We start from the raw sequence: 26707 nt of genomic DNA, 5'->3' as shown, positions 1-26707 counted from the left end.
GGAGATGTTGCGGAGGTGGAGTCTACATGAATTTGTCAGCGATTGGATCTGGGGCTGGAAAGACAGATTGGAGTCTAGAATGACACCTAGTACTCTGGCTTGCGAGGTGGGGCTGATGGTGGCGTTGTTGCCTCCCCCCCCCCCAGTGGTAGTGCCCCCTGTCCTCACTCCCCCCTCTCTCTCCTCCCCCAGTGGTAGTGCCCCCTGTCCTCACACTGCCCCTCCCCCAATGGTAGTGCCCCCTGTCTTCACACTGTCCCTCCCCCAGTGGTAGTGCCCCCTGTCCTCACACTGTCCCTCCCCCAGTGGTAGTGCCCCCTGTCCTCACTCCCCCCTCTCTCTCCTCCCCCAGTGGTAGTGCCCCCTGTCCTCACACTGCCCCTCCCCCAATGGTAGTGCCCCCTGTCCTCACACTGTCCCTCCCATAGTAGTAGTGCCCCCTGTCCTCACACTGTCCCTCCCCCAGTGGTAGTGCCCCCTGTCCTCACTCCCCCCTCTCTCTCCTCCCCCAGTGGTAGTGCCCCCTGTCCTCACTCCCCCCTCTCTCTCCTCCCCCAGTGGTAGTGCCCCCTGTCCTCACTCCGCCCTCTCTCTCCTCCCCCAGTGGTAGTGCCCCCTGTCCTCACTCCCCCCTCTCTCTCCTCCCCCAGAGGTAGTGCCCCCTGTCCTCACTCCCCCCTCTCTCTCCTCCACCAGTGGTAGTGCCCCCTGTCCTCACACTGTCCCTCCCCCAGTGGTAGTGCCCCCTGTCCTCACCCCTCCTTCCCCCAGTGAGAATAGGGTTGCCACCTCATCCCTTTAAAACCGAAGACTTGGGGGGGGGGGGGGGGAAACTAGGAGTTCGGTTTTGGTAAAACAGACCTTCTCTCCCAAAAAGGGAGTTCTTCCCTTCGAGTCCTTCCCCCGCAATGAGAAACTGTGTTTTTTTTGTTTATTTTCTTTAAAAAAATTTCCTCCAGCCCTCGCTGCCATTCTCACCTAGGCGTAAATGACGTGTCCCTGTTCCTGCAGCTCGCTGCACGTCACAGATTCAGTCATGTTTTAGGCCAGAAAGGATGCGATTCCATTAAAAGTGTTACTAAACCCACAACAGTACCATCAGACTAAAAAAAGTGAAAGCAAGTGAGCGCCATGAAACAAATGAGAAGCAGCTAGCACAAATGGTGAACCCCTTCATCCACAAACAAATAAATAGGAATACAAACAGTGCAGTGCTAGATACTATAGCTCATGAACATCCATTGTGATGCTCAAAATAACAAAACTCATACAATGAAAAAATGTATATATACACAAACGTAAGCGATGAATGATCAAATGAATAAACAGTCCAAAGTGAAATATCCTGTGGAATATAACAATGTGTCCTTAAAGATCAATGAGCGTGAAGTGACATCTGTGATAATCCTCCACCACTATGCACTCACCAGAAATGGCAATATGTAACGCCTTGAAACAAATAATCTCGCAGAGGAATGTATGTCCCATCCACTATGAAAGAATCCTGCGATCTTGCAATGTGGGATCCTAGAAAAAATGCTCACAATACAGAGCCCGGAAACAGTGCCATATAGTGTAGTATTTATTGGAATAATAGACAGACAAAACCACGTGGAAATAAAACACAGCACCGGCACTTACAAAGGTAGCCGCTGGACCATCGAAATGGATGCAGCGGAATGACGTCAGAATGTAGGCTCCTCCCTGACGCGTTTCGTGCACATGCGCGTTATCAAAGGGACCCACCTCTTACCTAGGTCTTTAAGGATCTTTAAGGACACATTGTTATATTCCACAGGATATTTCACTTTGGACTGTTTATCCATTTGATCATTCATCGCTTATGTTTGTGTATATATACATTTTTTTATTATATGAGTATTGTTATTTTGAGCATCAAAATGGACATTCGTGAGCTACAGTACAATCAGTCTGTATATGCAGTAAAGCATGCTTGTTATACTCACTGTGGAACTAAGGGGTTAATCCTCACATTGTGTAAAAAGGCTGGTTGATCCTGTCTTCTCTGATCCCCCTCTTCTTCCAATGTCCCCCTTTTATCTGCTGATAAGACATATTGTGTGGAGTCACTCTGCACATGCTCAGTTTGGTGTGTATTGCTAGTGAGGTTTTTATTTTTCTTGGGAGAGTACATGTGATCAGCACAGGGCCAATCAGCACTGTCCAGACATAGGGTCCTGCAATCAGAGGAGAATGAAAACGCCTCCTACAAGCTTTAACTAGTGCTCTGCTGAACACTGATAGAAGTCACAAGACTGCTCTAACTGCTGATGAGAAATGGTTTTAGCAGTTTATATTTACTAAAATAATTGCATTTCCATGTTCTGTGTACTGTGTGAGACCAGATATAGTGAATGCAGGGTCCGGGGTTTAGTAACATTTTAAGGTGTATGGACGCCTCTCCTTGGTGATTCTGCTGGCGGTATTGTGTTGGCAGCAGCAAAATCGTACACATGACATGGCCCCTGCCCCACCTGTGCATTACGTATTAAAGTGTTACTAAACCCACAACAGTAAAATCAGTCTGTATATGCAGTAAAGCATGCTTGTTATACTCACTGTGGAACCTAAGGGGTTAATCCTCTGCATTGTGTAAAAAGGATGTTTGATCCTGACTTCTCTGATCCTCCCCTTGTTTAAGCGACCACCTCTTATCTCCTGATAAGACAGATTGAACCGTAGGCATTTTGCACATGCTCAGTTTGGTATGTATTGCTAGAAAGGTTTTTTTTTTCCTTGAGACAGTGCATGTGTACAGTACAGGGTCAATCAGCACTGTCCAGACAGAGGGCAGGGGATCTGCATTCTCCTAGAGCAGAAAGATAACTCCTCCTATAAGCTTTAGCTAGTGCTTGGCTGGACACTGATAGAAGTCACAAGACTGCTCTAACTTCTGATGAGAAAAGTAATTTAGCAGTTTATATTTAGTACAATAATTGCATTTCCATGTTGTGTGTACTGTGGGAGACCAGATATAGTGAATGCAGGGTCCTGGGAGACCAGATATAGTGAATGCAGGGTCCGGGGAGACCAGATATAGTGAATGCAGGGTCCGGGGAGACCAGATATAATGAATGCAGGGTCCGGGGAGACCAGATATAGTGAGTGCAGGGTCCGGGGAGACCAGATATAGTGAGTGCAGGGTCCGGGGAGACCAGATACAGTTGCAAGAAAAAGTATGTGAACCCCTTGGGATTACATGGAGTTTTGCATGAATTGGGCATAAAATGTGCTCTGAACGTCATCTAAGTCACAACAATAGAAGAATACAGTCTGCTGAACATAATACTACACAAACATTAGATGTTGCCATGGTTTAATTGCACATAACATGTAAACATTCACAGTGCAGGGAGGAAAAAGTATGTGAACCTTTGGACTTAATAACTGGTTGACCCTCCTTTGGCAGCAATAACCGCAACCAAACGTTTCCTGTAGTTGCAGATCAAACCTGCACAACGATCTGGAGTCATTTTGGACCACTCCTCTTCACAAAACTGTTTCAGTGTAGCAATATTCTTGGGATGTCTGGTGTGAATCGCTCTCTTAACCTCCTCGGCGGTATGATTATTTCAGATTTTTGGTGCTGAAAGCGGTACCATTTTTTTGCATGGAAATATGTATTTTTTTTATTGTAGGCTGTAATTTTTAGGAAAAACTCACTGAAATCTGTCCGAACAAGAGTCTAGTAAACATCCCGGGTATGATAAAATTTGAAACACAAAATCATAAATTATAATTTAATAAATAATCATAAAAATAATATAAAAATAATAAAAAATTTAATTCAATAATATAATCAAACCAAAAACACTGAAATGTGAAATATAGCGCCAAGTTCGCACATTGCTGAGCTCAGTCGCAAAATCGTTTTCAGTTTCTGATGACGAATTTCCCCCACGAATCATTATCACTCAATTCTGCAAGTGGTTCTGATTTACTATCGCTGTTCTCTAGCCGGTCTAAAATGCTTTTGACCTAAAGGGACACTTTTTGGACGCCATGGACATTTCTCAGTTTCCAGGCAGAAAGAACAGACAAAATACAGGCAGGGCGCCGGACAAAGCACTCGGGACAAAATGTATGTGAAATAGGTTGAAACAGCAATGTTTTACTGTGTAAAATGAAAAAAAAAAAAATGACATTTTTTAAAATTTTTACATTTCCCGCCGCTGGCGGCTCCCGTACGTCCCGACGTCACAGGGACAGGACACAGAAGCCGGATGCCGGCATCGGCCGGAGGAGATGGCCGGGGACGCTGCAGGGGACACATCGTGGGAGCGCAGGGTAAGGTAAGTGAAGAACACATGCCGGAGCAGCGCCGCATGGTATTCCCGAGTGTAGCTCGGGGTTACCGCTTTTGGTACTGAAATGTTACCCCGAGCTACACTCGGGAATACCGCCAGGGAGGTTAAGGTCATGCCACAGCATTTCAATCGGGTTGAGGTCAGGACTCTGACTGGGCCACTCCAGAAGGCGTATTCTGTGCTGTTGCAGCCATTGTTTTGTTGAATTACTTGTATGCTTTGCTCGGCCTGTCAGTTTAGGTGGACGGCCATGTCTTGGTAGGTTTGCAGTTGTACCATACTCTTTCCATTTTCGGATGATGGATTGAACAGTGCTCCATGAGATGTTCAAAGCTTGAGATTTTTTTTATAACCTAACCCTGTGTTCAACTTCACAATTTAATCCCTGACCTGTTTGGTGTGTTCTTTGGCCTTCATGACGCTGTTTATTCACTAATGTTCTCTAACAAACCTCTGAGGGCTGCACAGAACAGGTGTATTTATACCGAGATCCACACAGGTGGACTCTATTTACTAATTAGGTGACTTCTGAAGACAATTGGTTCCACTAGATTTTAGTTAGGTGTATCAGAGTAAAGGGGGCTGAATACAAATGCACACCACACTTTTCAAATATTTATTTGTTAAACATTTTTAAAACCATTTATCATTTTCCTTCCACTTCACAATTATATGCCACTTTGTGTTGGTCTATCACATAAAATCCCAATAAAATACATTTATGGTTTTGGTTGTAACATGACAAAATGTGGAAAATTTCAAGGAGTATGAATTTTTCAAAGCACTGTAAAAATATATAAATATATATATACAGTGAAGGAAATAAGTATTTGATCCCCTGTTAATTTTGAATGTTTGCCCACACAGAAAGAAATCATCAGTCTAAAAATCAAATGGTAGGTGTATTGTAAGGCTACGTTCACACTAGCGTTGTGTGCAGGCGGCAGAGAGGCGTTTGGGAAGCATTTGTACCGCTTCCCAAATGCCTCTGCCAATTCTGCACATTACAGCACATGGTGCTGTTCTAATGGGAGCGTTTGCGTCATGTTGTGTCAAAACGGATGCCTCTGGTCGAGTCAGGAGGCGTTGAAGCCTCCTATTCTAGTCTATGGTGCCGCTCCGCAAATGCCCGGCTGGCGTTTGCGATGTGGTTGCAGGGCATTTGCGGAGCGGTAACACCATTCAAACTGCATTATAGGCGTTTGTGGGGCGTTTTTAACGCTCTGCAAACTCCTAGCAACCTCCGCTAAACCGTTTGCGGAGCGTTTGCCGAGCGTTAAAAAACACTCCGCAAACGCCAGACCAACGCTTGCCAAACGCTATAGGGGCGTTTGGCAAGCGTTGGTAAAACAGCCAAGTGTGAACGAGCCCTAACACCGAGAGACAGAATAGCAACAAAAAATTCAAAAGAAATGCATGTCTAACAAATGATGCACTGATTATGCACTGATACACCTACCATTTGATTTTTAGACTGATCATTTCTTTGTGAGTGGGCAAACATTCAAAAGCAGCAGGGGATCAAATACTTATTTCCTTCACTGTATATATAAAATATATATTTATAATAATATATATAAATATAAATAAATCCATATACCTATATTGGTTAGGAAGGACCACCCCCCAAAAAAATGTAGTATATATTTATAAACCTAAATTTTATATATATATATATATATATATATATATATATATATATATATATATATATAACACATAAATTATATATATAATATATAAATATTAGTAATATATTATAAATCCATATATCTATGTTGGTTAGGAATGATCCAACCCACCTCAAAAGAAAAATCTATAAAATTATCTATAAAATACGTACAAATATAAAATACATAAAAACCAGTATTATTATATATACTATAATTCCATAAATATATATATAAATCCTGCAGGTCCCTATAGCCATGTATATAGGAGTGAGCTCTGCCGCCCTCTGCCGGTCACTCTTGTGATGACACGAATGGGACATTTCCCATAATGCTGCTCTTAGGATATCTGCAGCCTGCAAGATGGCGCAAGCGATATTTGAGGCTTTTGAAGGTAAAATGCGGAGTGTAATGGGTGCTGGCGATGTGTGGACGGGAGGAGCGCGGCTGATGGCCGTAGCGCTGTACGTGGGGTGTGAGGTCCGGATTCCGCGGCGGGAGGGGAGCCCGGGGGGAGAAGAGCCGGAGGAGGGGGTGTGCGGGAAGAGCTCTGGGGGGTTGTTAGGTGTAGCAGAGGGGGGCAGGATCCGGGAAGAGCCGCCATTGTTGGGCGGAGGGGGCAGGGTGGAGAAGTGGAAGAGCCACCTGGTCTGTGTGATGATCACCTCTGTCCTGTACATCAGATGTCAGCAGAGGAGATCACTACATGACTGCCATCCCTCACCACTGATATGTATGGCATCATCTGACAGTGTGTGCAAATGTTGTATTCCCTCCAGACACAAACTTCCAAATACTGCTGGATCCACATTCTGATTATAAAATAGCTGTCCATGCACATCAGACATGGTTCCATGGATGTCAGAGGTGGTTCTATGGACATCAGAGGTGGCTCCATGGATGTCAGAAGTGGCTCCATAGACATTAGAGATAGTCCATGGACATCTGAGGTGGCTCCATGGATGTCAGAGGTGGCTCCATGGATGTCAGAGGTGGCTCCATGGATGTCAGAGGTGGCTCCATAAACATTAGAGATAGTCTATGGACGTCAGAGGTGGCACCATGGGCCACCATGGTGGTTCCACTGACATCAGTCATTGCTTCATGTGTATCAGAAGTGGTTCCGTGGACATCAGAAGTGGCTCCACAAATGTTAGAGGTGGCTCCACAGACGTCAGAGGTGGCTCCAAAGACATTAGAAATAGTCTATGGATGTCAGAGGTGGCTCCACACCATAGACATTAGAGATAGTCCATGGACATCAGACATGGTTCGATGGATGTCAGAGATCCCATAGATAGACATTAGAGATGGACTATGGACTTCAGAGGTGGTTCCATGGATGTTCTGTATGACTCGGACATGTGAGCACATATTGACTGTTTGGTTGATGAGTTCCGGATGATCTTCAGAGGATCAGGAGCTGCAGCCCTTCCGGTTTGGACAATGGAAGTGGGGTGCAGATAGTCTTGCATGCTATCTGACCTAGGGGAAAGGAGTAGTTGTCAACAGTGTTTCAAAAAAAGTGGATGGTGGTACACTGGCAAATAACAACAACTTCTTTATGAATTCCATGAAACGGCACGTGAGCTATGGGATCGCTTACTCATGTTATGTGCTTAATCATAGAGTTTAAATGTTCCCAAAATACAGAGGGCTTTTCTTTGCAGTGAGAAATAAAATCAATGCCATCAGCAGCATGCCTACGTTGATTAGTTCCTTAGGTGGCTGCTTCTGCATATCGCCCAAACAAAAGCAACTACGATCTCCAGCAAGTGTCCTTGTCCCATTGTTGCCTCTTCTTCCCTTTTGATTGCTAGGAAGCTGACAATGGCCTGGTCGCCAGCATCCTAGCAACCAATTACACTGTGGGGCTATTCATTGGTTGCTAGTACACTGGAGGGTGGGCCACACAGCATCTTTGGTTGCTAGGATGCTTATGACTGGACCCGGATGGAGGAATTCTCCCTGCTGTGCCCTTGTATTATGCAGATCTAACAGTGTAATTACCAGAATTCTTTTATAGTTGCCCTACTTGGTTTAGTCCTGCACCTGATTTGATGACCTCAGAAAACTGTTCGAAGAGGATCAGGTCTTGTAGAACTACTCTAGGGGGCCGTAACAAGGTCTTCTAACAGCAGAAGGCACACCTTGTTTGTACAAGATGATTCTCAAACTTATCATCCTTTTCTTACCCTCACCTTGATCGAACCCACTGATCTACACTTAATGAAATACGTGGTGACCTCGATCAACAGTTTGGTGAGGACCAGGCCTTGTAGAACTACTCTGGGGCTGCAACAAGGTCTTCTGACAGGATTAAGCACACCTTGTTTGTACACAAAGAATCTCAAACCTTTCATCCTTTTCTCACCCTCACCTTGATCGAACCCACTGATCTACACTTAATGAAATACGTGGCGATCTCGATCAACAGTTTGGCGAGGACCAGGCCTTGTAGAACTACTCTGGGGGCTGCAACAAGGTCTTCTGACAGGAGGAAGCACACCTTGTTTGTACATGAAGAATCTCAAACCTTTCATCCTTTTCTCACCCTCACCTTGATCGAACCTACTGATCTACACTTAATGAAATACGTGGCGATCTCGATCAACAGTTTGGCGAGGACCAGGCCTTGTAGAACTACTCTGGGGGCTGCAACAAGGTCTTCTGACAGGAGGAAGCACACCTTGTTTGTACACACAGAATCTCAAACCTTTCATCCTTTTCTCACCGTCACCTTGATCGAACCCACAGATTTACACTTGAAATGAAATTCATGGTGACCTCAGGCAACAGTTTTGGTAATGACCAGACCTTCTAGAACAGCAATGGGCAAACTATGGCCCGCGGGCCATATACGGCCCGGCGGACCTTTTAATCCGGCCCGCGGAGCGTGATACTGTCAGGATGGCTGTCAGGATGTGTGTAGGTGGGGCAGCGTGACGAACATGAGGGGAGCTAGGCTCCTCTCACAGTCCGCCCTGAAGACCGGAATGGCGCGGGAACACGGCGAGAGGAACGCGCGGAGCAAAGGTAAGTAAATTGACACAGGGGGGACTTGGGGGCTTAATATGGGGGATGAATTAATATGGGGAATGAATTACTATAGGGGGGATGAATTACTATATGGGGGATGAATTACTATATGGGGGATGAATTACTATGGGGGATGAATTACTATATGGGGGATAAATTACTATGGGGGATGAATTACTATGGGGGAGGAATTACTATATGGGGGATGAATTACTATGGGGGATGAATTACTATGGGGGATGAATTACTATTGGGGATGAATTACTGTATGGGGGATGAATTACTATATGGGGGATGAATTACTATTGGGGATGAATTACTATATGGGGGATGAATTACTATGGGGGATGAATTACTATATGGGGGATGAATTACTATATGGGGGATGAATTACTATGGGGGATGAATTACTATATGGGGGATGAATTACTATGCTTACTATGGGGGAATATTACTATACTTACTATGGATGACACATACACATCATTCATCTACTCTTGGTCAGGCCCCCGGGTCCAATATATGAACCCATTGCGGCCCTCAAGTCAAAATGTTTGCCCACCCCTGTTCTAGAACTACCCTGTGGGGCTGTAACAAGGTCTTCTGACAGCGGGAAGCACATTTTTTTCGTAGAAGAAGGTTTTCAAACTTGTCATCCTTCTCTTACCCTTGTGTATACTGTATATAACCACTGCACTGTAGAAAAAAAAGTGAAAAAGCAGCCAGCACATAAATATAGGATACAGTATGTATTACATCAGCTCATACATTAGTACAGATGTCAATATGAAAAATAAATAATATAGCTAATAGTGGAACAACCCAAAGTTCATATAGTATAGTCCACAACTTCCAAGCTATGTGAACCACAGCAAAATAATGAGTGCACTGTAATCCTCTTCAAAATATAATCATCACATGTCCACCACCAGCAAATACTGAGGCTTACCAAATGAAGTGAGACTCTCATATGAGGAGCCAGAATGTGCTCATGGAAGGATAAATGGATACTATGAATACTCCAAAAATGGCACCAACATCAGCTGTGCATCCGCACAGTAGTGACAGAAGCATGTAAATATAAAACAGCTCCAAATAGTGTAGATCCAATCGATATGTTTAGTTAAAACAAGTTAAAAACACTTACATAGATGTAGAGTTTAAAATGGGATCCAAAACTACATTACCCATAATCCTCAGCATAACGCGCATATGGAGTGGTGTCACGGCTTCTTTCTCCACCCAACGAGTTTAATCACAAATTACATCATCAGTGCCCTTGATTACGTAATTTGTGTTGAAACGCAATGGGCGGAAGCTGTGACCTCACTGAGCATGTGCGTTATGCCTAGGATTCTGGGTATTGTAGTCCTCTTACCCTTACCTTGTTCCAGCCTGCAGTTCTACATTTTTTGAAGTTCAATAACTGAAAGGTGGACCTCTGCTGTTGGCTGAACCTCATCTATTTTTTACCCCCTGGTACAACTAACTGGGACATTACGTTGGTTTCTCCTGTGGTGAAAAGAAACCTGTACTGGTAGACATATCGGGACAGCCATTGCTGATGTCTCATCTGAAAGGCTAGTTGCCTGGCCAGTACTGCTTTCAGGACTTTCTAATTTATTGACCCACAACAAGCATGCATCAAGTAGAATCAAAGTAAAGTCTGAACTTGTGGGTTGCATCCTTGTTTGAAGTCTGTAACTCAGAAAGTCTTGAAGTTTATGAATCAGCCTCATAGCCAGGCAACTAGTATCTTAAAAGAAGGGACCTGCAATGGCAGTCCTCATATTTCCTCAGTACAGGTTTCCTTGGCCTTGTTGGTAAATGATGGTTGATAGCCGAATGGATATCTTCCCTACTGTCGGATGTAAATTCCAAACAGGTGCTTGCGCATAAGTGTCATATGTCTGCAAAACCAAATAATAAGGGGATATTTACTGTGCACAGAACCAGACGTATCACACAGCTTCCATAATGTATCCCACCCGGACACCTGTGGTGGAATCTGACAACCATCTTTCTTTTCCTCCAGGCATGGACAATCAGACAGTGTTAGCAGTTCAGTCTTTACTTGATGGTCAAGGTGGAGTATCTGACCCCAGCGCTCAGAATGTCAGCAGCACTGGACCAATCCAAGGACTCGGTATGAAATAAAAGCATTTTCTCTTCATTTGAAGGCCAGAAGATATTTGAGACTCCTTTTAAATATAGCCAAATTGCTTCTTAAATGGTCACTAGACATGCATTAATTCATAAGCCAAACCATTGTTCACAGAGCTCAGTTATTTATCGGTTAAGCTGCCCATAGATAAGAGCCAAATTTGGCTGTCTCCTGAAGAACCACTCTACCCGACATCCTGCAATCTCAAAGGAGGCAGGCAGAAAATTGTTGGCGGAAGAGTGACTGCAACAAATTAGATGCAGTCACTGTTCAGGTATTCTGAAAGCCATGGGTGCTGGCTGTCAGATTATAATAGCTGGTGTGTGTGAGGAGGTCCTCCATCCACACTGTTTAACAGGACTGAACAAGAGAAATCTAAGAGTATATGGCCAGCCTTAGTAATGGGGCTCCTTGGTTGTAGGGGGACTATGCTTTTAAAAACCTTTGCATTTAAAAATAATTTGTAAAAGTTACATATAATTGGGTCCAATGAGCCTACTGGTTGGCTTCCTATTTCATTAGGTGGAGTGATGGCTGCAGAGGCTCAATCTGGTAACATGTGACCAGGGGTGGACTGACAACTCATGGGGCCCCCGGGCAACAGGGGATCATGGGGCCCCTGTGTCCTTGCCCAAACTGAAAAAAGCCTATGAAAAAGGTACCAGGGGCATCTCATGGGGCCCCCTACTGACCCTGGGCCCTCGGGCAGTGCCCAAGTTTCCAAATGGTCGGTCCGCACCTGCATGTGACACTGAGAGATTTGTTCTGCAATACAGTCAGGAGGCATTGAACAGGGATGACCAATGGTGCCAATTGGCTTCTGTGGGTGGTGGGAGAGGTTGGGAGAAGCTCGTGTTCCTGTGTCAGAAATAAGCAGCAAGGACAGCCAGACTTGTGTGGTTACACTTAGGAAACTGAGACCAGACTGTATATAGTATAGTAAATGTATTAACAACGAAACAAAAGACATCCAAAAACCAGGAAACACAGCAACTGTGAAGATAGAAGTGAACAAAATCCCTAACTATAATACAATATATACAAAATGAGGAACACAGGTCATAGGGAATACTGGAGATGCAAGGAAAGGAACCAGGACTGGAATCAGGTACAAGGGGAGCAGATATAAGGCAGCTGGCTGCAGAATACAGGATGCAGGGCAAGATCAGGAGCAGGATAAATGGCAAACAGCATCTGACTAGCAAAGCAAAGAAAAACACTGATTTGATGTGTAAAAGTAGAGGAGGAACTTAACAACTATCTAGCAGCCAGCATCAGGTGGAGACTGATTAGTAGAAACTGCTGGCTGTTGGGAGACATCCGCTGGTGGACACTGAAACTACAACCCTCCGCACAGGGAACCACAGTGCCACCAGCAGGTGAGCCAGGTCCTGGCACCTTGGACAATTCCACCTCAGTTGCACATTTTGAGATGTGTTGGTGCTAAAAGTGGCACTATATTATTAAGGTGTCACCCTTAAGCCAATGGGAACCGTTACCAGATCAGCACGACATTTAGCACCATTTGTATATGTATGGATCTATAAAAAAAATTGTACAGCTATTTGTCCACAAAAATTTGGGTAAATTCGTTCAAATGGGGCAAAGTTGAATGTTCTCCTATTTCCTCTACAGGTTACAGTGATTCATGAAAGTACCGCATTATGGCCACTGGATGATGCTGAAGGGCCTAGGAAACAAATACCGATCCTCAGCTCCATCTAGCGGCCATAATACGGTACTATCCTGAACCTCTTTTTTTTTTCTCATATATGCACTGCTCAAAAAAATTAAAGGAACACTTTTTAATCAGAGTTTAGCATCAAGTGAAGTAAACTTCTGGGATATTGATCCGTTGAGTTAAATAGCAGAGGGGGATGTTAATCAGTTTCAGCTGAAGAAATTAACAACAAGTGCACTAGATGGGTAACAATGAGACGACCCCCAAGACAGAAATGGTTTTACAGGTGGAGGCCACTGACATTTTTTCCCTACTCATCTTTTCTGACTGTTTTTCACTAGTTTTGCGTTTGGCTAGGGTCAGTATCACTACTGGTAGCATGAGGCGATACTTGGACCCTACAGAGGTTGCACAGGCAGTCCAACTCCTCCAGGATGGCACATCAATACGTGCCATTGCCAGAAAGTTTGCTGTGTCTCCCAGCACAGTCTCAAGAGCATGAAGGAGATTCCAGGAGACAGGCAGTTCCTCTAGGAGAACTGGGCAAGGCCGTAGAAGGTCCTTATCCCATCAGCAGGACCGGTATCTGCTCCTTTTGTAAGGAGGAACAGGATGAGCACTGCCAGAGCCCTACAAAATGACCTCCAGCAGGCCACTGGTGTGAATGTCTCTGACCAAACAATCAGAAACAGACTTCATGAGGGTGGCCTGAGGGCCCTGTGCTCACTGCCAGGCACCATAGAGCTCAATTGGCAATTGTGATTAAATACCACAATTGGCAGGTCCACCACTGGCGCCCTGTGCTTTTCACGGATGAGAGCAGATTCACCCTGAGCACATGTGACAGACGGGAAAGGGTCTGGAGAAGCCATGGAGAACGTTATGTTGCCTGTAACATCGTTCATCATGACTGTTTTGGTGGTGGGTCAGTGATGGTCTGGGGAGGCATATCCATGAAAGGACGCACAGACTTCTACAGGTTAGACAATGGCACCCTGACTGCCATGAGGTATCGGGATGAAATCCTTGGACCCATTGTCAGACCCTACGCTGGTGCAGTGGGTCCTGGGTTCCTCCTGTTGCACAAGAATGCCCGGCCTCATGTGGCGAGAGTATGGGAGAGTTCCTGGAGGATGAAGGAATTGATACCATTGAATGGCCCCCACGCTCGCCTTACCTAAATCCAATAGAACACCTCTGGGACATCATGTTTGGGTCCATCGCCAAATTGCACCTCAGACTGTCCAGTAGCTCAGTGATGCCCTGGTCCAGATCTGGGAGTAAATACCCCAGAACACCATCTGTCGTCTCATTAGGAGCATGACCCGACATTCTCAGGCATGCACACAAGCAAGTGGGGGCCATACAAACTTCTGAGGACCGTTCTGAGTTGCTGCAATGAAATTTCAGCAAAATGGACTTGCCTGCTGCATCATTTTTTCACTTTGATATTTGGGGTGTCATTGAATTCAGTCCTCTGTAGGTTGAAAATTTTAATTTCCATCAAACAATGGAGCATCCTTATGTTCCTAACACATTACCCTGTCCATATCAGCAGGAGATTTCTCCCCATTGAGATCTGATGCGTTTTCAAAGTGTTCCTTTAATATTTTTGATCAGTGTATAATACACCCCTTAGTCTGAAGAGGCTCCTAGTGTTCTCACACAATACCACCAATGTAACTAATGTTAAATGTATAATAACAGTGGAGGTATATGTTGATTTCTGATCTGCTTATAGATGATGAAGATGTCTTTCTGTGCGGGAAGTGTAAAAAACAGTTCAACTCCTTGCCAGCTTTTATGATCCACAAACGGGAGCAGTGCCATGGCAATGCACCTTCCCTGGCATCTGTCTCCCTGGGCAACCACAGTGTTTATACACCGCCTGTCAGCTCCGTGCAACAGCCGCCAGTTAACAGGCAGGTGAGTGTGTTTTGTATCATCATTTCAACAGTTGGCTTCAATTCATTCTTCTTGTTGCTTTCTCATTTTTATATTTTCTCTTTCATACTTTTTTTTTACTGCAATAAATAAAATATATTATGAAAAACATATAAGCCAGGGCTTGAAATTTCCACTCGCCTGCTCGCCAATGGCGAGTGGAAATTATGGTGGGGGCGAGTGTGTCCTCCAGGGCCGTCTTGCTAAGCAGGCTAGGAGCTACAGCCGGATCTGTCATTGGCACTGGGTGCCATCAGACTGCTCATTAGTTGAGTGCAGTGAAAGAAAAGGAAGGTTCTCTGCCTCCCCCTAGAGTGCAGTACCCGGCTCTGTGAGCGAACAACGAAGTACTGCAACTTTTTATTGGGGGGGGGTGTACGTACGTGTACATGTGTGTGTGTGTTTGTGTGTGTCTGTGTATGCATGTACAATTGTGCATGTGTCTGTGTATATGTACATGTGTGTATCTGTACATGTGTCTGCCTGTATGTACATGTATGTGTGTTTGTACGTGTGTGTGTGTGTGTGTGTGTGTGTGTGTGTGCATGTACATGTTTGTGTGTCTGTGTGTACATGTGTCTGTGTGTACATGTGTCTGTGTATGTATGTACATGTTTGTGTATGTATGTATGTACATGTGTCTATGAGTGTGTATTTCTGTGTATGTACATGTATCTGTGTGTATGCCTGTCTGTACGTGCCTGTGTGTGTATACATGTGTCTGTATGTGTGTGTGTGTGTACATGTGTCTCTGTGCGTGTGTGTACATGTTTCTGTGTGTGTGTATGTACATGTCTGTGTGTGTGTACAGGTGTCTCTGTGCGTGTTTGTTGGTGGCGAGTAACTCTAAGGCCTGGCTAGTAGCTCAGGACTTGAAATTTTAAGCCCTGATATAAGCTACCCCTAAAGTGGTTGTACAGGCTGAAGGTTTTGTACCTTCATGCATTCTCTGCCTGAAGGTAAAAAACCTCCTGTGTGCAGCTCCCCTAACACCCCCCCCCCCCCTCGAGCCCAGTCTCGATGCAGTGGCTCTCTCGGCTCTCTCCTTCCTCATTGGCTCCGACACAGCAGCACGCGCCATTGGCTCTCGCTGCTGTAATTCACAAGCGGTTTGCTATGGTGGGCATTCAGTGGGTAAGGGGGGGGGTTCGTCAGCCAGGAGCGTCGGTGGAGGACCAGAGAAGTAGAGACTAGGGACTATTCTGTGCAAAACCATTAGACAGAATAGGTGAGTATAACATGTTTATTATTAGGAAAAAAACATGCCTTTACAAACCCTCCAGAGGATTTACCCCCCTTCCTGACCAGGCCATTTTTTGCGATACAGAGCTGTGTTACTTTAACTGACAATTGTGCGGTCATGCAATGCTGCACCCGAATAAAATGTATGTACTTCCCACAAACAGAGCTTTCTTTCAGTGGTATTTGATCGCCTCTGCGGTTTTTAGATTTTTTTGCGCTATAAACAAAAAAAGACCGACAATTTTGAAAAAAAAAAAACAATATTTTTGACTTTGTACTATAAAACATCCATTAAAATAATTTAAAAAATCACGTTTTGTCATAAATTTAGGCCAAAATGTATTCTGCTACACGTCTGCTGAAAAAAAATCCCAATACTGTAAATTGTAAAAAAAAAATTCCATTTGTATACACTATAACTTTCAAGTTATAGTGTATACAAATGGAATTTTTTTTTTATACTAGTAATGGTGGCGATCAGCGACTTATAGCAGGAATGCAGTGGGCATTCTGACACTGGGGGGGGAGGGGAACTGACTAACTGCCACTGTCATCCCCAGTGACACCAATACAATGATCAGTGCTAATAAAAAGCACTGACACTGTACTAATGGCACTGGGCAGGTAGGGGTTAACATCTGGGGCGATCAAAGGGTTAACTGTGTGCTGTGTGTGTGTGTTTTACTATGTGTGCTGTGTGTGTTTTACAACGGCAACATGCTGCTTTGTATTGCTGTGCAGAGAAATACAAAGCAGCATGTCTTTTGCTGGCAGGAGAGAGAACTTTGTTGTTTACACACAGGTCTCCCCCGTCAGCTTTACTCGGCGATCGCCCGGTGCCGGCATGGAATCTCTGGCTGGGACCCGGTGATTGACATCCCTAGCCGCCAATGGCGGCGCAGGTAGGGCGGCGTGCACACGCCACATACCCGGAAATACAAATCACGTGTATATATATATATATATATATATATATATATATATATATATGTGTGTGATTTTGCGCAGCCCTGCCGCCCTGTAGCAGTAGTTCTACTATAGGGTGGTGGGCAAGCGGTTAATGACACGAAATGCTAGTTGCCTGGTGGTCATACCACTTCCCAGGTTTTAATACTGTAAGGGCACATTTACACCATGTTGCTTGAGCTGTTTTGATCTGCATTGATCTACCCCGACTAAAGGGCAAATACCTTGTTACCTGTGTGCCCTGTTCACACCATACATGAGTGGTGGCATGTACTGCAGCATGTACGCATTTTTACGCAGCGCAACTCGCCATACTGCATGCCACCGCATTGTATAGAGTTTGTGAAGTTTCAGGAAATTTGTTGACACTTTAAAAAAATCGAAAGTAAAAAGATAACAGTGCAACGTTTTGTTACAATTACCCCTTACTGCACCCACAAAATGTACACCAGGGCACATGTGGCAAAGGGAGATAAAAGGCAAAAAAAAAAAAAGAGAAGGAAATAGGGAAAGAAAATAAATCTTTTGCCAGGGTGCACCGCCAAAAGCTCACGAAGTGTAAATCTGGGTTAACATGCCACATGCAGTCTAACAAAGAGGCAGGGTCCACAATAAGGACACTCAGGGTTGCCAATTTATGGAGAATTTATTATGAGAGTCATTCAATATTGTGATGTGTGCTTTGTTCACCATTGTACCCATAAGCCCTTCCCACTTTTTTATATTTGTCTGTATTTCGGCTTATAAGTAAATATTGTAATAATAACTAAAAATGTGCAATCACTGAAAACGCTTTGCTTCACTTAAAGTAGTTGTAAAGGCTCAAGGTTCTTTTTACTTTCATGCATTCTATGCATGAAGGTAAAAAAAACCTTCTGTGTGAAGCAGCCCTCTCAGCCCCCTCAATACTTACCTGATCCCCATCATGATTCAGCAATGTGCATGAGAGCCTCGGCTCTCCGAGGACTCTCCCTTCTCATTGGCTACCACTGCTGTTAATCACAGCCAGTGAGGAGAGAGAGGGGGCAGGGCTCAGTCATAGCTCTGTGTATGAATGGACATACAGAGCAGTGGCTCGGGAGCAAGCCTGCTTGGGTGCCCCATAGTAAGCTGCTTACTATGGGGGCACTTAGCAGGAGGGAGGGGACAGCAGTGCCAGTGGGGGTCTAGAGAAGAGGAGGATTGGGGCTGCTCTGTGAAAATCCATTACACAGAGCAGGTAAGTATGATATATAAAACACAAAGGTGCAGCGCTAAAAGTATTGTATACTAATATCACAAGAACGTCAATCAGTGATAATGAAAGAACTTAATAAAGTGCCCATAAAGTGACTTAGTGCAGTTCACATCAAAAACAATCTGCATAAAGTGCTGTATATGTGACATATAAGTGACAATATTGAGCACTATAAATATAATATATTGCGAGACACCACTGATTAGGACCATATAAAGTCCAAAAATAATGGTGAAAGATCATCAAGATAGTCTCTAATAGGTGATCTGTGTGCTGCAAATAATCATTCAGGTGATGTGCCAGAAAGGAATGTTAAGACTGCACACTCACCAGATAGACAATCATAATACGCAATGTATAAGATAATGGGCCGGAGGTCTCCCTTAAAGGTAATCAGCAGCCTGGTCAGGTCCAAGAGATCCCCTCCCTCCAGGTAATCTGCCACACACCACTGCCGTCCTCCGGAAATGGGCTCTAAGGTGATGTTGGCTCATACAGAGCCAGAAAGAAGAATGCCCATAGTGTAGTACTTCTAAATAATTTACGTTTATTGTAGGTAACAGTATAACAAGCATAAAGTAAATGAGCTGTCACCAGGGGCGGACTGACAACTCATGGGGCCCCTGGGCAATAGGAGATCATGGGGCCCCTGTGTCCTTGCTCCACATTCAAACCACACCCCAAAAAGCCTATGAAAGGTATCAGGGGCATCTCATGGGGCCCCCTACTGACCCAGTGCCCTCGGGAAGTGCCCGAGTTCCCAAATGGTCAGTCCGCCCCTGGCTGTCACTGACCCATATAGAGATTTAAAGATGGCCGCCGGACCTCCTCGTGGTCTTGGTGGCGTGACGTCACCGCGTATAGCTCCTCTTCTACGCGTTTCGTGCAATAGCACGTATTCATAAGGGGTGTGCTAAGTATGATATGTTTGTTATGTTTATTTTTTCTTAAATTACCTGTAATATCACTTTAACATGACAATTTGTGCCAATAGGTAGGAAACAGAAAACTCACCACTGATCTGATCTTTATTGCTTTATTCCTTTTCCTAAGGCTGATCTTTATTCCTTTTCCTACAGATCTCCACATACATTGCTGTTCCCCCCTCACCGCTTATCCAGACTCTGGTACAGGGTAATGTTTTGGTGAATGATGAGGTCTTGCTGTCTGCAATGTCTGCTCTTACCTCACTTGACCAGCCGATGCCTCCTGCCCCTGCTCCTGTACAGGTAACAGCATGTGCACCATTCATGACCACTAGACTTTCTGTGTTTCCTATAACAACCAATCAGAGTTTAGTTGTCATGTATTGTAGTGTATGTTAAAGGATCAAAGCAAAGGATCTGGCTGCTGTGGGCTGTACTCTCACTTTCCTTGAGAACAGACACATTGTTGGTCAATTCACAAAGGCTTTATTACATGTTATGTAATTTACTGTGCGTTTATAGAAATATCACACTGGCTAATTCACAAAACTGCATGTGGAATGTCTTCTGCTTTACTATCAGATCATATTTTAGTAATTTCGTACCATAAAAATAAATGTGAAAACAGTTCACAACGTTTATTACAAAGGTTATCGCTCCTTCAGAACCTGGGTACCACTGTATTGTCAAAAAACGGCAAATAGGCGGATATGCATTTTTGGAGTACCTTTTATAAATGGCGCTTCAGAAAACACAGAGGCAGCCAAGTGCGCCCACGAATGCCTGTGATCTTCACTATCATTGGACAGCTCAGATTACAGTCACGATGTACAGAGCCAGTCAGATTGGCTCTGTACCTTGTGATCACTGTGAACTAATAGCCATCACAGAACAGATACTAATAGTGTTAACCAGGGTGGATTTGATTTAAATCAAACTGATTTAAATCACGATTTAAATCACTAGTCCAGGGGTCTGCAACCTTTAAGACATAAAGAGCCACTTGGACCCGTTTCCGAAGGGAAAAAAAAGACTGGGAGCCGCAAAACCATTGCAACATTTATAACAAATCCGACACTGCATATATTGCAAAAAGCACTCTGGTCATGAAGGGGGTTTAAGGGCCCAGTAAGCAAAGGGTTAATCAGGGCCACAGTGTATCTTCATAATCACAATCATAGCCTTAGGTCAGTGGTGGGCAACCTTTTTTTTCAACTGAGCCAAATCTCGCCAAAACCACAATTGAAATTTATTTTGACAGCCACATTTTTAAAACTGAAAATACATCCCCCATATAGTAATTCATCCCCCATAGTAATTCATCCCCCATATAGTAATTCATCCCCCATAGTAATTCATCCCCCATATAGTAATTCATCCCCCATATAGTAATTCATCCCCCATAGTAATTCATCCCCCATATAGTAATTCATCCCCCATATAGTAATTCATCCCCCATAGTAATTCATCCCCCACATAGTAATTCATCCCCCACATAGTAATTCATCCCCCATAGTAATTCATCCCCCATATAGTAATTCATCCCCCATAGTAATTCATCCCCCATATAGTAATTCTTCCCCCATAGTAATTCATCCCCCATATAGTAATTCTTCCCCCATAGTAATTCATCCCCCATATAGTAATTCATCCCCCATATAGTAATTCTTCCCCCATAGTAATTCATCCCCCATATAGTAATTCATCCCCCATAGTAATTCATCCCCCATATAGTAATTCATCCCCCATATAGTAATTCATCCCCCATAGTAATTCATCCCCCACATAGTAATTCATCCCCCATAGTAATTCATCCCCCATATAGTAATTCATCCCCCATAGTAATTCATCCCCCATATAGTAATTCATCCCCCATATAGTAATTCTTCCCCCATAGTAATTCATCCCCCATATAGTAATTCTTCCCCCATAGTAATTCATCCCCCATATAGTAATTCTTCCCCCATAGTAATTCATCCCCCACATAGTAATTCATCCCCCATAGTAATTCATCCCCCACATAGTAATTCATCCCCCACACAGTAATTCATCCCCCACATAGTAATTCATCCCCCATATTGTCTCAATTCACTTACCTTTGCTCCGCGCGTTCCTCTCGCTGTGTTCCCGCGCCGTTCTGGTCTTCAGGGCGGACTGAGAGAGGAGTTCGTCACTCTGCCCCGCCTACATCCTGGCTGCCCCACCTACATCCTGACAGCCAATGTTCCACGCTCCGCGGGCCGGATTTTTGAGGAGGGAGGGGAGCGGGCGCCCGGCACACAGAAGAGCCGCATGTGGCTCGCGATCTGCGGCTTGCCGACCACCTGGTGGGCAGTGTGCTCCGGAGCCGCAGCAAAGATGAAAAAGAGCCGCATGCGGCTCCGGAGCCGCGGGTTGCCGACACCCGCACTAGTCAGTAAGGCTTGATTTAAATCCTAGTTTTCTACATAAAGACTCATTCTTGCTGGTATAACTTTAATATGCAAGTAGATGAAGATTTTTAGTATAACTTTTCATATTAGTTTTTTTATCCCCAGTTTAATAGGTTAATCATTCATATTTGGACAACTTTTCTGTTGTACTTAGGAAGGAGAAAAATAATCATTACCTTAATAATAACAATTTAAATAGATTTATTCAACTGAAACAATAACATTCCAGCATATGTGATTTGCTTAAACATCCATGTTTGGTAACTAATTTGGCTAAACAAAATCTATATATTTTAAGAAACTTAGACTGTCAGCCCCTTCCTCCTCACACTTAGTTTCACTTTCTTCTTGTGCAGATCTATTCCACTCCAAACAATCAGAAAAATATTGTTTCTATTCTATTCACTGAACTTCTTGAAACTTAGCAGTGAAGGGGTTGATTCTGTATTCATAGGTTTGTAGAAGTTAGGATGAAGGTCTTTTTCTTAACTCTGTTCATGTTATAACATTTTTGCTGTGAAGAAGAGGCATGTGATCTCCGCTGAGTCAAATTCAGTTTTGAGAACTGCAAAAGTAAACCAATCATCTGTGATAATATCTTGTAGGCAGAGAAACTGCCCAATAATCTTACAAAAACCTCTGGAAGAGCATGACATTGTGAATGGATTCATGGAATTTATTTACCAAAAACATTAAACATATACAGCCTTATTCTACATAATTAAAAAACTAATCTTTATTTCATGATGGAATAACCTTTGGATGGTAATATATTTTCCTCAAAAAGCATTTTATTCAAAAAAATCCGATTTAAATAAAAAAAATCCGATTTTTTTGATTTTTTTAAAAAAAAATCATTGATTTTTATCCACTCTGGTGTTAACAAAAGAAGTTCCTTTTCCTCCATTGTGAATGGACTGTGAATGGGTTAAGGGCCGGTTCACACCATGAATCACACAGGAATGCACAGTGAGTTGGGTGCAGTGCGATTTCAGCCCATTCTTTTGAATGGGCTAAAATCACGCCAAACCGCACGAAAAGTAGTGCATGCACTACTTTAAAAAAAAAGGTTTAGGAAATGCGCACGGAACATGTTTCCTACACCACAATCTGCTGTGAACTGGCCCTAAATGTTTGCAAATACAGCAGGAAGGAGGATCAGCAGATCGAAGGTTAAAGTGTTACTAAACCCATGATCCTACATTCACTATATCTGGTCTCCCACAGCACACAGAACGTGTTAATGCAATTATTTTTGTAAATATAAACTGCTAAATACCTTTTTTTCAGCAGAAGTTAGAGCAGTCTTGTGACTTCTATCAGTGCCCAGCCAAGCACTAGCTAAAGCTTGTACAAGGAGTTTTCTTTCTGCTCTAGGAGGATGCAAAACCCCTGACCTTTGTTTGACCAGTGCTGATTGGCTCTGTGCTGATCACATGCACTCTCCCAAGAAAAAAAAAAAACTCTTTAGTAATACGCACCAAACTGAGCGTGTGCAAATGCCTACGGTTCAGTCTATCTTATCAGGAGATAATTGTGGTCGTTTGAATAAGAGAGGAACAGAGCAGTCAGGATCAAACATCCTTTTTACACAATGCAGAGGATTAACCCCTTAGGTTCCACAGTGAGTATAACAAGCATGCTTTACTGCATATACAGACTGATTTTACTGTTGTGGGTTTAGTAACACTTTAAGGTGGGGAGCCGGTGACCGCCAATGATGATGGGATCATTTTTGTAAACAGTGGTTATTAATTGAGTTGAACTTCGGCTAGAAAAAAGGAACATTAAGGTTTACCCCTCCCCCAGCTCCCTGGCAATCTTTAGCTTTTTTCTAAATAAAGTTTAGAGTAGAGAGGTACTTCTGGCAGTGCCCATGTCTGGTGCTGATGACTCGGGCATCGTCCATTTGCCTGGCAGGAAATCCAGTTTTCTGCTACTAATTGCACTGCTGGTATGTTGATGTCAATGTAGGGGGGCAGTAATACAAGCATACAGAACCTACAACTGCCTTCTTTGGAACTGGTGTGGGCAAAAATGAGGAAAGCTAAAGCTGAATTTTAATCTGCTTATAGTTTGCCTTCTATGGTATACCTTCTCCCTGATCAAAATTATGATTAAAAAAAATTATATAAACGCTTTTCATTTTCATTACATGCCTTATGTAATGTTTTCACTAGGTCTCTGTACCTCTCTATGCAATGCAAGCAGATTAGGGCTGGTGGAAGGTGCTGTATATAGCTTCCTAAAAAATGTCACAGCTCCCTTTCTCAGTACTCCTCTACAGATCCCTCAGTCCTGATGTTAGCAGTGGGCTGGTTGGTGGACATTTTGCAGATATCACAATGCCTTGATGGGTGGATGTCAGTTAGGAGGAGTGGGTGTTCCTAGGCAGACTGTATTTGCATAGTTAATGCACACTTGTGATGCTGAGCCTCCATGACTGAAATCCAATGAATGAAAGGGGAGGGCCAAGGACAGTTCAGCTGGGGAGGAAAGGACTCAAGCCAGGTCATGAGGGGGCTCTATCTGACTTGCTGCAGCTTCTAATGCACACTGTGAGAAGCCCGCAGTGTGCAGTGGGATCTGAGCAATTTCAGTACAGGAGAGGAGCCTGTATACTGTACAAGACTGAGGGAAAGGCTGGATTTTTGCTCTCATAAAAAAACCTGTAGCCTGGGAGCGGGTGTTTAAGTGTTTTTTTTTTTTTTTTTTTTGGACAGAGTTCAGCTTTAACTTTTTTTGAATGTTTCTTTTGTTCCCTGTGTGATACATTTGATTTCTTGAGCAAGCTTTTTTAATGCATTTCTTTTTTAATTGTTATATTTGGCAACAAGGACCTCATTTCTTCTTGTTAATCTTACAGAGCAATCTGAGTATGCACTCCGGTGGCACCTACCTGCACACCCCGTCTCTGCCTCCACGGCCTCAACACCCACCACACCCGCCTGCCCCATCTGGACAGAGCCTCATGGGGGTTCCTGTCCAAGCAAACAGCGGCAGCTGCAGCACCGTAGTGCAGGTCTACAGCTCACCTATCAGCATGCCAGGGAACACAGGGATGGAGATCCATGGGCTCGGCATGGCACCCTACGCCCAGATAGAGGTAAATGTCTACAGCTGGCCTAATATACTGGTATTGTTTTTTGATGGCTTTCTAGGGCTAAGTTCACACTAGCTTTGTTAGCAGGCGTTTGGGAAGCGGTTTTAACGCTCCTCAAATGCCTATGAAAATTCGACACACTACCCACTGCGCATGTGCGAGTAGTGCTGCGCTACCTGAATGGTCCTGTAGTTTTCTGGGACCTGTCACATGTCCCAAAAGACTACGGGGAGGGAAGAAGGGAGGACACCTTCCACTTCCAATCGCCTAGGCCAGTGGTGGGCAACCTTTTTTTTCAACTGAGCCAAATCTCACCAAAACCACGATTGAAATTTATTTTGAGAGCCACATTTTTAAAACTGAAAATACATCCCCCATATAGTAATTCATCCCCCATAGTAATTCATCCCCCATATAGTAATTCATCCCCCATAGTAATTCATCCCCCATATAGTAATTCATCCCCCATAGTAATTCATCCCCCATAGTAATTCATCCCCCATAGTAATTAATCCCCCATATAGTAATTCATCCCCCATGTAGTAATTCATCCCCCATAGTAATTCATCCCCCATATAGTAATTCATCCCCCATAGTAATTCATCCCCCATAGTAATTCATCCCCCATAGTAATTCATCCCCCATAGTAATTCATCCCCCATATAGTAATTGATCCCCCATAGTAATTGATCCCCCATAGTAATTCATCCCCCATAGTAATTCATCCCCCATATAGTAATTCATCCCCCATAGTAATTCATCCCCCATAGTAATTCATCCCCCATATAGTAATTCATCCCCCATAGTAATTCATCCCCCATATAGTAATTCATCCCCCCTATAGTAATTCATCCCCCATATAGTAATTCATCCCCCATATAGTAATTCATCCCCCATAGTAATTCATCCCCCCTATAGTAATTCATCCCCCATATAGTAATTCATCCCCCATAGTAATTCATCCCCCATATAGTAATTCATCCCCCATAGTAATTCATCCCCCCTATAGTAATTCATCCCCCATAGTAATTCATCCCCCATATAGTAATTCATCCCCCATATAGTAATTCATCCCCCATATAGTAATTCATCCCCCATAGTAATTCATCCCCCATAGTAATTCATCCCCCATATAGTAATTCATCCCCCATATAGTAATTCATCCCCCATAGTAATTCATCCCCCATATAGTAATTCATCCCCCATATAGTAATTCATCCCCCATAGTAATTAATCCCCCATATAGTAATTCATCCCCCCTATAGTAATTCATCCCCCCTATAGTAATTCATCCCCCATAGTAATTCATCCCCCATATAGTAATTCATCCCCCATAGTAATTCATCCCCCCTATAGTAATTCATCCCCCATATAGTAATTCATCCCCCATAGTAATTCATCCCCCATAGTAATTCATCCCCCATAGTAATTCATCCCCCATATAGTAATTGATCCCCCATAGTAATTGATCCCCCATAGTAATTCATCCCCCATAGTAATTCATCCCCCATATAGTGATTCATCCCCCATAGTAATTCATCCCCCATAGTAATTCATCCCCCATATAGTAATTCATCCCCCATAGTAATTCATCCCCCATATAGTAATTCATCCCCCCTATAGTAATTCATCCCCCATATAGTAATTCATCCCCCATAGTAATTCATCCCCCCTATAGTAATTCATCCCCCATATAGTAATTCATCCCCCATAGTAATTCATCCCCCATATACTGTAGTAATTCATCCCCCATAGTAATTCATCCCCCCTATAGTAATTCATCCCCCATAGTAATTCATCCCCCATATAGTAATTCATCCCCCATATAGTAATTCATCCCCCATAGTAATTCATCCCCCATATAGTAATTCATCCCCCATAGTAATTCATCCCCCATATAGTAATTCATCCCCCATATAGTAATTCATCCCCCATAGTAATTCATCCCCCATATAGTAATTCATCCCCCATATAG

General features: G+C 43.6%; 1 protein-coding gene across 1 annotated transcript in view; it reads left to right on the top strand.

Moving 5' to 3' along the window:
* The first annotated feature begins 6319 nt into the window (after positions 1-6319).
* Positions 6320-26707, top strand: part of ZNF341 (zinc finger protein 341) — a 54212-nt gene continuing 33824 nt past the window's right edge. The window contains exons 1-5 of the mRNA XM_089673227.1: positions 6320-6392; positions 11073-11183; positions 14624-14808; positions 19351-19500; positions 24496-24735. Of these exons, the coding sequence (XP_089529353.1) occupies positions 6362-6392; positions 11073-11183; positions 14624-14808; positions 19351-19500; positions 24496-24735 (717 nt within the window). The 5' untranslated portion in view covers positions 6320-6361. The remainder of the gene's footprint in view (positions 6393-11072; positions 11184-14623; positions 14809-19350; positions 19501-24495; positions 24736-26707) is intronic.

This window comes from Staurois parvus, unplaced genomic scaffold, assembly GCF_062004578.1.
Source record: "Staurois parvus isolate SC_StPar_1 unplaced genomic scaffold, SC_StPar_1.0 ptg000137l, whole genome shotgun sequence".
Classification (NCBI taxonomy): domain Eukaryota; kingdom Metazoa; phylum Chordata; class Amphibia; order Anura; family Ranidae; genus Staurois; species Staurois parvus.
Note: the sequence above shows the minus strand (reverse complement) of the source record. Positions and strands in the feature narration are given on the sequence as shown.